The sequence below is a fragment of the Rhincodon typus genome, chromosome 15 (genome assembly GCF_021869965.1).
Source record: "Rhincodon typus isolate 14 chromosome 15, sRhiTyp1.1, whole genome shotgun sequence".
NCBI lineage: Eukaryota > Metazoa > Chordata > Chondrichthyes > Orectolobiformes > Rhincodontidae > Rhincodon > Rhincodon typus.
In genome coordinates, this window is record NC_063346.1 from 59,831,519 (window position 1) to 59,843,654 (window position 12,136).

Here is a 12,136-nt window from a genome sequence, read left to right on the forward strand (position 1 = left end):
GTGAGGAAGAAGTGGTTTAGAAGCATTCTGAGAAAGAATTTTTTTTCACCCAGTGTGGGTAGAAGTATGGAATGCACTGCCTGAGAGGGTGGTAGAGGCAGGTTCTCTTGCAACATTTATGAAGCATCTGGATGAGTTTTTAAAATGCGGTGACATAGTAGGCTATGGACCAAGTGCACATAAATGAGATGGATGTAGTTTGGTGTTTGTTGGTCTGTGTAGACATGGTGGGTTTAAAGCTATGCTGTATGACTCCGACTAACTTTTAGCTAATAATTAGTCAGTATCATTCGCATGTTCAGGTTAATTTCTAATCCAATTCAATATCCAGGATGTTGATGTTGGGCAATTTGATCATGATAATGTCACTTGAAATCAAGGAGTGATAGATTCACTGTCTTGTTGGAGATGACTTGTTGCCAGCTACTTGAAAATTGTGAATGGTCCCCACTTTATTCCTGAGTTGTACCTTAGCCAACAAAGTTTCAGCTATTCCTGTATTCTCCAGTTGACATTATATGGGAAACTGCTGGAATGGTTGTGGAATTTTTGCTTCCACTCATTCAGGTAAAGTGTGAAATTTGTTGGGGCATCATCCTGGGATGACACGTTAGTTGGGATTGAGAAAGAACAAAGGTTCATGTTGATATCGAAGTGGATATAGACTGCTGAATTCCAGGATTTGCTGAGGTTTAAGAAGGATATAGATGTAGTTGCTACTCTAAGACCTTGTGATTTTCGGTTACTTCCATATATTGACCTGAACACTCAGCATCGCCAACTGAACTAAATTTGCTCACTCATGGAAACATAGAAAATAGGAGTAGGCCAATCAGCCCTTCAAGCCTGCTCCACCATTCAATATGATTGTGGCTGATCATCCTACTCAGCACACAGGGCTCTGTTCCTGCTTTCTCCTCATGTCATTTGATCCCTTTAGCCTTAAGAATTGTATCTAACTCCTTCTTGAAAACATTCAGTTTTTGGCCTCAACTACTTTCTGTGGCAGAGAATTTCACAGACTAACCGCATTCTGGATGAAGACATTTTTCCTCGCATCAGTCCTAAATGGCCTGCTGTGTATCCTTAAGTTGTGACTCAGGCAGAAACACATGGAATTGAAGGCAAATTACTGACGTGGCTGAGAAATTAATTGAATGGCAAGTGACAGATAGTAGGGGCAATGGATTCATACTCAAATTGTCAGGATATAACTAGTGGTGCCACATAAGGATCTGTCTTAGGATCTCAACTATTTATTAACGACTTGGATAATGACATAGAAAGTCATATATCCAAATTTGCTGATGACACAAAAGTGGCATTCTACACAGTGTAGATGATGGTCTATCAATATCCCTTTGTAATTTTATGCTAAGTGAATGGGCAGAACTGTTGCAGATGGAGTCCAATGTAACCAATGTGAGGTTATCCATCTTGGAGTGAAAAAGGATAGCAGGTATGAAGTTAAGTGTAATGGATGTCCAAAGAGATTTGGGAGTTCAGGTGCAAAGCTCTTTAAAACATCAGAAACAGATGCAGGAAATAATCAAGAAAGCCAATGGAATGTTGCACGCTATATCTGGAAGACAGGAGTATGAGGATACTTCAGTTGTACAAAACTCTAGTTAGACCTCAATTGAAGTACTGTCAGCAGATCAGAGCACCACAGCTTAGGAAGGATATATCGGCCTTGGAGAGAGTACAGTGTAGGTTTACAAGAATGATACCTGGACTTGAGGGGTTGTTATGAGGAAAGAGTCGGCTATTTTCTCTAGAATTTAGAAAGTTGAGGGGTCAAGTGATCGAGGTCTTCAGGATATTAACATGAAAAGACAGGGTAGATAAAGATAAACTATTTCCGCTGGCTGGGGATTCTAGAACTAGGGGGCATAGACTGAGAATTAGGGCCAGACCATTCAGGGGAGATGTCAGGAAGCATTTCTGCACACAAAGGGCTGTACATATTTGGGACTTGCTTCCACAAATGGCAGTGATTGCTAGGTCAGTAGTTAATTTTAAATTTGAGATAGATAATTTTTTATTAAGCAAATAGATATGGGCCAAAGGCAGTTATGTGGAGTTACACCACATATCATCCATGATCTCACTGAATGGTGGAACAGGCTCAAGGGGCTGGATGGCCTACTTCTGTTCCTATGTTTCTATATTGTTCTAAACTCCAGTGAATATAGTCCTACCAATCCAACCTCTCTTCATATGTCAGTCCTGCTATCCTAGGAATCAGATCGGTAAACCTTAGTTGCACACCCTCCATTGCCGGAACAGCCTTCCTCAGATAAGGAGACCAAAACTGTACACAATACTCCAGGTGTGGTCTTACCAAGGCCCTGTACAATTTCAGCAAGACATCTCTGCTCTTGTACCAATGTACCAATTGCCTTCTTCACTGCCTACTGCAAATACATGCTTAGTTTAAGTGACTGGTGTACAAGGATGCCCAGATCTTATTGCACCTCCCCCTTTCCCAATTTATTGCCACTCGGACAATAATCTCCCTTCCTGTTTTTGCCACCAAAGTTGATAACCTTCAAATTTTCTGCATTATACTTCATCCACACATTTGCGCACTCATACAACTTTTCCAAATCACACGGAAGCATCTCTGTGTCCTCCTCACAGTTCATCCTCCCGCCCAGATATGAAGTATTTGTAAACTTGGAAATATTACATTTAATTAACTCATGTTTAAACGTTTGTCATTGCCTATCCATCATCATCACTTTAAGTAACGTTCCCCAGTATATTGTAACCAGCTTGTGCCTCACACCATTGCAGATTCCTTTATTTAAGTTCAGGACCCTAGTCTCAGAATCAACTCTGTCACTCTCCATCTTAATGAAGAATTCTACCATGTTATGGTCATTTTTCCCCAAGGGCCTTACACAACCACATTGCTAAGTTTTCATTTCTCATTACACGATACCCAGTCTAGGATGACCTGTTGATCCAGAAAAGTCTAAGAATTGTAACAACTGATTTAATTTGCCTAATCTATATGTAGATTAAAATCACCTAAAATTGTAGATGTACCTTTATTGTTTACATCTCTAATTACCTGTTTAATGCCTTCCTGAATATTACCACTGCACTTTAGGGGGCCTGTATACAACTCCCAGTATATTTTTCTGCTCCTTGGTATTTCTAAATTTTACCCATACATGCTAACCCACTTCCTTTTTCTTTTGTCCATCCTTCCTAAAAACTGAATACCGCTGAATCATTAGTTCCTACTATAGTCACCCTACAGCAACATCTCTGTAATGTGAACTAAAGCATAACCATTTCTATTTATTTGTGTAGCTAATTCATCCACTTTATTGTGAATGATCCATGTGGTAAGACACAGGCCTTAAGACTTGCCTTTTTAATATTCTTCGTCCCATTCACATTATTTTGCACTGTGGCCCTGTTTGATTCTTGTCCTAGACTTCTCTATCTATCACTTTTCTTATTTCTTATTCCGCCTTTTGATTTTTTTTTCCCATTTCCCTTTCTCTGTCTCCTTGCATAAAGTCCCATCCCCCTGCCATTTTAGTTTAAACCATCCCCAACTGGACTAGCCAATACTACCCCGGTTTATCAGTCCCAGGTGTGCCGAAGTGCATGCCATCAGCGATTAACCTAGTGAACCTCCTCTGACTTGCCTCTAAGGCGACTACATCCCTCCTCAAGTAAGAGAATATAAACTGTATGCAATATTCCAGGTGTAGTTCCATTAATGCCTTGTACAGTTGCAGCAACACTTCCTTACTTGTACATTCTATTCCTTTAGCAATAAATGCCTAAGTTCCATTTGCCTTCTCTAGTATCTGCTGTAACTGTATACTAGTTTTCTGCGGCTCACATATGAGGGTACCCAGAGCCCTCTGTACTGAAGCACTGAGAAGTTTTGCTCCATTTGGATAATAAGTAGCCTTTCTATTCCTCCAGTCAAAATTGAAAACCTTACACTTATCCACATTAAACTCCATCTGCCAAATTTTGGCTTATTCACATAACTTATCCATATCCACTTGTAAATATTTTGTTTCTTCATTGCAACGTATTTTAGCATAATCTGCTATTGGCTGTTGTACCTTCTATCCTTGCATCCAAGTTGCTAGTATAAATTTTAATAGCTGGCGCCTGATAATTGAACCCTGTGGCATTGACCTAGATGCATCTTGCCAAATAGAGAAAGATCCACTTATTCCGATTCTCTGCTTTCTGTCGATTATCCAATCCTGTATCTAATCTACCCTTTAGACCGTTGCAATCTTGCCTTCTGTATTAACCTTTTGTGGTCACCTTATCAAATGCCTTCTGGAAGTCCAACTGTACTACATCTATAGAATCCTAATTATTCACTTTGCTAATTACATCTTTACAGAACTCTAACAAATTAGTCAAACTTGAACTATCCTTCATAAAACCAAGTTGCTCTGATGGATAGAATTTTGATGTTCCAAATTGTCCTGGTCTTACTTTCTTAATAATAGATTGCAACAATTTCCCAACGACAGACGTTAAACTAACTGGTTCATTTTTCTACTGTCTGCCTCCCTCACTTTTTGAATAAGGGACATCCTTTATTCATTAATGGGATGAGGGCCTCGCTGGCCAGGCAGCATTTACTACCCATCTCTAATTGCCCAGAGGGCAATGTCAGCCACATTGCTGTGGGTCTGGAGTCACATGTAGGCCATACTAGGTAAGGATGGCAGTTTCCTTCCCTAAAGGAAGGACATTAGTGAACCAGCTAGGTTTTTCCCCAACAATTGGCAATGGATTTGTGGTCACTGTTAGACTCTTAATTCCAGATATTTATTGAATTAAATTTCTACCATCTGCCATGGCGGGATTTGAACCCGGGTCCCCAGAACACTATCTGGGTCTCTGGATTAACACTGGTGCAATCTGGATGTTATTGTTGGATGCACCAGTGATAATACCACTAGGCCATCACCTCCCCATAATAACATTCAGGATGCAACAAACCATCCTGGAATCTTGTTTGCAGCCATAGAAACTTTTTTTTTTAATCTATTCCTGTTATCATTGAATCTCCTATTGCTATATCTTTCCCATGCTTATTTTTCCAGTCCCACGCAGCAGAGACAATCATAGTGCAAGAATTTGGCTATTGTTACTTTGCTCTGAGAGGCCATACCCCCTAACAGAATCCGAAGAGATATATGTTTTTCAGGGGAATGGCCATAGGGAATTCCTGCACGGCCTGCCTCGTCCAATTTCTCTTCCTGTGCTCATCCATTCCCTCCCTCTCTGCAGAATGTTAACCTGTAGAGTTGCCACCTTTCAGCATGTGCTGTCTATGATACTCTCAGCCTCATGGATGCTCCACAGTATTCTCAGCTGCTGCTACAGCTCCAAAAATTGGCCTTCCAGAAGCTGCACCTGGAGACATTGCACTCGTTCTAGCCCCGGGCTTTGGAACTGTACCTGATATCCCACGTAGAACACAAGGAGTACACCATGACCTTGAGCTTTCTGATGATGAATTACCCCTTCCATTAAACCCCTAGATCACCCTTAAAATCAAGTAATATAAATTATTCCAGGGCACTTCTTCTCTCAAACTCTGCACTGTTGCCCTTACAAATGATAAAGTCTTGGCAACGGCCTTACAAACTATAAGTGATAAAGATAGTATAAATACTCAGCTGACTTTACACACCTCATCAGCTGCTCCCTCTTGCCCTGCATCACTTTTTGACACTCTTGCCAGACTGGCTTCACTGTGATGTTGACTGTGGGACACTCCTAGCCCCTTAACAACTTGATTTCAGAATCTTTGCCCTCGTTGCAAGCATTACCACAGTTTTGTCCTACTTTAGCCAAATGATTTTTCCTGCTGACACCTCCCAGCTCATCTTCGTGTTTGCCAAACCATCAGGGGCCAACTGTCATCCTGAATCCTTCCAACTGGAATTCTTTGTCAGAAGTACATCATCTCTTAAATGTGTGAGTAATTGAGAAATCACTTCTGTAGACACAGAAGATGTCAAACTGAAGGCTTAGGTGAGGTAAGCACCATGCAATATTTTTAGATTTAAATGTTGCTGGAAATTGTAGTCTGAAACTCTGCACTTTTGAAACTAATCTGAATAAACAGTAATTCATTGGAGTTAGCTTCCTCTTTGACTGGATGTCGCCTATTTCCATAATTACAGCTATGCGTAATTGTATGGAAATTTATAAAATTGTTCAATTTATATGCAGTGGCATGAAACAATGCAATTAAATGCAAACTTGTCATTATTTGAGAATGATAGATTTTTGTTAATAACGTCTAAGGAAGCAAATTGAGTAAATGGAATATAGAGCAGCCGTGATTTAATTGAGTTGTGGAGCAGGCTCGAAGAACTGCATGATCTACTGTTGTCCCTGTGTTCCCTCCTACTTGTCTTTTGTCAATTGGAGGCAGTGTTGACATGTTATAGAAACTTTGAGTGATTACTATATGTCCATTAAATATATGTATCTACTTTTATATGGTAGTAGCACTTGCAAGACAAATAAATCTTGATAGAATGAAACTTTGTCTCGCCCACTACAATCATGTAATACATGACTGAAAACTGTGATAAACCTGAAATGTTGATAGCTGTTTTCGTTGTATCCTACTTTGTTACAGTTCCGAGGTTTGCCGCTATTCAGTTAAGCTGACAAATTGTGGACGGCGACGCCATCAGATATACTGGAAGGCAGTCGACTTTCCCCGGATCTTTAAGCCTAGCCCACAGAAACAACCTGCACCTTGTGATATGAAATATAAAAATTCTCCTGTAATGGGTCATTATGTTCCCACCTTCAAAGTTAGACCTCTGCGAATGGACCTCAAACCAGGCAGGAGTGCTGTACTGATGCTAGAGGGTGAATCAGATGGTCCTATGGTAAGAAATGTTCTCCTTTAAACACCATGTAGAAATTTGTGTGAAATTATTGTTTGCATGATTGTTTTTTGGCATTGGGAAAGGCTCTTTGGCTTCCAAGATCTCTCAATGTACCTCTCAAACTATTTCTTGTCAGAAACAAGTCTGGAGTTTTTTAAAAAATTTATTTGTATAAGGAATCTGGGCAAATATTAATTGCCCCGGGAAAGTGATGGTGAGCCACCTTCTTGAAGGTGTAGTCCACGGGATGTGGATGTATGAACAGTGCTGTTAGAGTGGGAATTCCAAGATTTTCATTGTAATAGTGAGAAATAGTGATATGGTTCCAAGTCAGAATAGGTGTGACTTGGAAAGGGGCTTGCAGATGATGATGTCCCACACATCTGTGCCATTGTCCTCTTTCATTACTTTTTATGGTTATTTACTCCAAGGGGCCTAAATTTGCCCCTGAAAATGGGCACAGGAATCATAATAAGGCATTAGTCTCTGCTTGTCACTTGTGGTGCAGGTAGCGTTTTTGTAATTGTCTCCTGTAGTCAGCACTACCCATGCTGTTAGTAGCTGCGGCCCTCAACAGGGCTCCATGTTTGTGCAATGCTTATACAACTTAACCTGCGCTATTTCAAGCCAGTCTACATCTCTTAAAAGGGAGACCCACTCTCTCTGGAGTTGGTGTTAAAACTGTTTATGGAAGAGGGGCTGATCAGGATGAAGAGTACGCTCTTTTGCAATGGGAGGGGGGGCAGGTAAGTGTGTGTTTCAAATTTCTCTGATACTGAACTGGATCTGTTCATTGAGGAAGCGGAGAGGATGAGGCAGTTCATCAATACACATAAGGGCAGCTCAAGCTCCATGTAATCTGCAAAGACAGTGGGAGGACATAATACAGCATATCAATGTCAACAAGCAAGAACGTTGGATATGGATGCAGTGCCAGAAGCAGACGAACGTAGGAGCAGGAATACAAAACTCAAACGGTGACTGGAGCCACTGTAACACATCCGAAGGCTGAGGTGGATAGCATGTTTAGAGATGAGGAAGGAAGGGTGTGGGTAACTGCCAGGCAATCTTAAGAGAAACAGGCATGTAATGCAGCAGCCTCTTGGGGTCCCATTGACAAAATCGGCTTTCCATTTGGACATTGGTTCCCCCGGAGAGTACAGTCAAAGCCATGTTTGTGGCACTGAGATTAGCTCAGCTGAACAGGAGGGAGGAAGAAGAAAGGAACAATAATGACAGGGTATTCATTATTTAGAGAGATTGAGAGGTGTTTCTCTGGCTGTGGATGTGACTCCTGATGGTGTGTTGTCTCCCTGGTTTCAGAATCAAGAATATCCCAGAGTGGCTGCAGGGCATTCTTCTGGGGAAGGCTGAACAACTGGAGGTCATAGTCCATGTTGGTATCAATAGATTAGGTAGAAAGGGGGACTGTGGTCTTGCAACCAGAATTTAGTAAGGTACGTAGAAAATTAGTGAGCAAGCCCTCAAATGTAGATGTCTGTGGATTACTCCCAGTGCCAGGAGAAAGTGTGTACAGAAAAATAGGAGGATGAGACAGAAGAATGCATGGCTGGAATTTTGGGACAGTGAGACTGGCGCTGGGGTTGGAGACTTACCTCGGAGTCTGTTTTTTATGAATCTTCTCCTTGAGATTTCTGGTATCCCAGCAATGACCATTACTGAGTTCTGAGACTTAATTAGTTAGTTAATTAGTTGTTACAGAGATAGTAGGAACTGCCGATGCTGGAGAATCTGAGATAACAAGGTGTAGAGCTGGATGAACACAGCAGGCCAAGCAGCATCAGAGGAGCAGGAAAGCTGACGTTTCGGGTCGAAATAGTGAGTAATACATACAGGTTTTATTTTGCAAAATTCATTTTAAAAAGCTGCAGAAGAAAAATTAACTGGATTAAATCTCAAAGGCAATTCATACCTAAAGCATTAATGTTTTATATACTTCACTGAATCTCTCTGCAGACTTTTCTCATTTTTGCACATAACTTGTCCCTTTTAACACTTGAGGTCATTTTTATTGATTTCTTTTGTATTCCACACATCATTTTAATAAACAATTAACTAGAACTGAACACAATGATCTCTGTGCTGTGATCTGTCCATGCTTTATCCTCCATGCAACAACTTTGTAGATCTAAATTGCAGTGCTCTGGACATACACGTCAATATGTTCTTAAACTGCCAAATGATGTAGACATTGAGAATGATGGATTTCTAGAAGTACAAGTTCCTTTCCAAATCACCTTGCCCTAATTCCATTCCATTAATTTTGTATATCCATAAAATATCTGTTTGTCTAACATGCAAGAAAGTTGTTGGTGGGGTGTTTGTGTTGAGGCCCGTGATTGCAAATCTAGGGGACTGTTTGTACACCCTTTCCTATGAATATACCTCACACTCCCATGATACAAAAGGTGTAGGCTAAATAATTTGGCCTTGCACACCATGCGCGATTGCAATTCCCGCAATCCACGTACTGCACATTGTATAAATTCTTGCAATGTTTATATCAGTTTGGTACAGTGGAATAACAAAAATAAATTAAAGTCTTCACAGATTTAATAAATTAACATTTTTTTCTAAAATTTATTAGACACAAACATGCATTAGAAAGAAAAATGGTGGTAATGGTGCAGCTAAACTAAATCAGGTAATACGCTGGCACCACATTGTATGAGCTAGGTGGAATCCTGGTCACCAAAAGGCAGATTTGCTGTCACCATCCACTTTTTAGGTGGGATCTAGTGCCTAGTGCAGTAGAGGTTATCTAACAGAAGAGACTATTGTATTAAACAAAGTACAGATTATTATATGATAACAATCAAGTACAAGTCAGATTGGTATCATAAGCGTTGTTACAAAAACTATGAGGAAACTTCAATGATACATATATTTTGGTCCAGAGCTGTTCTGCTTTTCCCCACACCCAAGTCCTTATGACATTATTGGGTTAGTAGAGTTTAGTATTGCCATTATTATTAACCCTTTCAGAACATTTACCCGATACAACAAAATTAAAAAATACAAGGACAGCATTAATCCTACGTTTATTTTGTAATGACCACAATAGTACTTCTTTCAGTCTGCTGATGAATAAGTAAAGGTAAATAATAAAAAGAAAAGTCTGAACTATTAACAGAAAATGCTGGAAATACTCAATAATTTAGGGAGCATTTGCAGAGACAGAAATAGAGTTTATCTTTCAAGTTGATGATCTATCATCTGATGAACTTGAAACCTTAGCTCTCCAGGATGCTGCCTGACTTGCTGAGTGTTTTCAGCATTTGCTGTTCATAATATAAACATTTAGGTTTCTATGTAAAATTCTTGATGAACTGCTGTGGGCAAAGTCTTCTCTTCCCTCTTAGAACTCAGTGATAATTTGTTGATAACCTTCTTCATCTCACAGTAAAGGGTAACTGGCTCTGATATTTATTATTGTCCTAGTGCAGCTTAACTAAGACAATGACTTCCACTGAAATCAGTAGGGTAAAAATAGGGAGAGATGTAAAGTAAGTTGCTATCACTTACCTTAGTTTATCATGCTGTCTCTCAACATGTGTCACATGTTCCATTATTGACTTCCTTCAGAGTTTCTCCTATGAACCGCTCTCTCAAGTTCATCTAACCTTCTGTTGGCAGCTTCAGGTGAGGAAGGAGGTTCTAGGAGGCTGCTGCAGCGTTGAATCAAGTGGGGACTTGGCTGTTCCTCATGGCTCCATCAGTGACAGCTGAAGACAAGGTGGGTCCAGGTCCACGATTCCAATAGCCCGGGTTTTCCTTCAGGTTTCTGCAGTGTCTTCACAGTGGCATGGCTGGTCTGGTATGGCCTGCCAGTCCTTTCGGCAGCTTTGGTGGCTGTTTTCATCGGTTTAGGTCTCCTTGCAGCGGCTTCAGCCAGTCTGTGACCCCATGTGGCATTTTCTTCGGCATCGAAGTGGATCCAGCCCGAGACTCCAATGGGGATCGGGTCCTCGAGCCCAGAGCTGTGAAAAGGACTAAGTGGACAATGTCTTCAGTTCTCTTTTTAAATTTCTTTTATTTTCCCTTTATTCAATTATCGCGGAAGGACTGTTATTCTGAATTGTTGATCTTTTATTTTTCTAATTTATTACTATGATTTTGTACTTTTGACGGTCTGTAATGCTTGACTTTTTATTTCTTTATTTTCTCATCCTTTTCCTAAGAATTTTTACTCTAGAGTCTGTACCTTTGTACCTAAGATGGCGCCATAAGTGGAGATTTGTAAACTTTTCATTGTACTCATGTAGGCACATGTGACAATAAAGCTGATTCAAATGCTCAGTTATATTGTATGAAATTTCAAATATGTCCATCCTTGAGCCCCATTCAGCTGTGTCCTCCTTTGAAAAGATATGAGGCATCCACTTGTGCTCTGATTGTTCTCTGTAACAGGCTTATTTGGAACACCTATGACTATGGAGGTAAAACTTTTCTAATGACATTAGGAGAGCAAAGAGGGTTCTAATTAAAGTCCTAAGTTATTGTCTTTGCCCTGTTACTGTGCTCTTATTATTTGATAAATACTTAATGAAAGGGTCAATTTTTTTTGCAACAGGCTGAAAATATCATGACATTTCCCAGCATGATTCTGTCACTGCTTCTTCCCACACAGTAGTGTTGATAAAGAAGAGATTTTTGTTATTTGGGGTCCAGAAGAACAGCTTGATGTGAATAATTTCTAGGTTTTGTTCTTTTTGTGTTTTATATCAGGTGGCAAAACAGCATGTAGCCAAGAACAGACCTTTCAAGGCTCAGTTACTGGGAGTGAAACATTGCATTAAAAATGTCATGTATTTTGAGTTACCTAACTCTGAAAAATAAACACCACTCCATATGTTTAATGGGTGTGCAATCTGGTGTGTTCTATCTGAGCAATAGCCTCAGCTGAATATGTCCCTCATGTTAACGACTTACTGGATTTTACATTTCTCTTTAGGTTGATGAAGGCAGAATGGAAACTGGAGGTTCAGTGCACTCCTGCTCCCACTGCCTCACAATGGTCTGTATAGGATGGGGTGGCATGGCAGCTTGGTGGTTTGCACTGCTGCCCCACAGCACCAGCGACCCAGGTACGCTTCATTCCTTTGGCGACTGTCTGTGTGGAGTTTGCATGTTCTCCCTATGTCTGCGTGAGTTTCCTCCAGGTGCTCCAGTTTCCTCCCACAGCCCAAAGATGTGCA

At 40.4% G+C, this 12,136-nt stretch overlaps 1 protein-coding gene across 1 annotated transcript in view; it reads left to right on the top strand.

Annotated features, from left to right (window-relative positions):
• hydin (HYDIN axonemal central pair apparatus protein) overlaps positions 1-12,136 on the top strand; it is a 677,137-nt gene that overhangs the window by 331,496 nt on the left and 333,505 nt on the right. Inside the window, exons 20-22 of the mRNA XM_048605579.1 lie at positions 6,659-6,917; positions 9,526-9,582; positions 11,893-12,025. Of these exons, the coding sequence (XP_048461536.1) occupies positions 6,659-6,917; positions 9,526-9,582; positions 11,893-12,025 (449 nt within the window). The remainder of the gene's footprint in view (positions 1-6,658; positions 6,918-9,525; positions 9,583-11,892; positions 12,026-12,136) is intronic.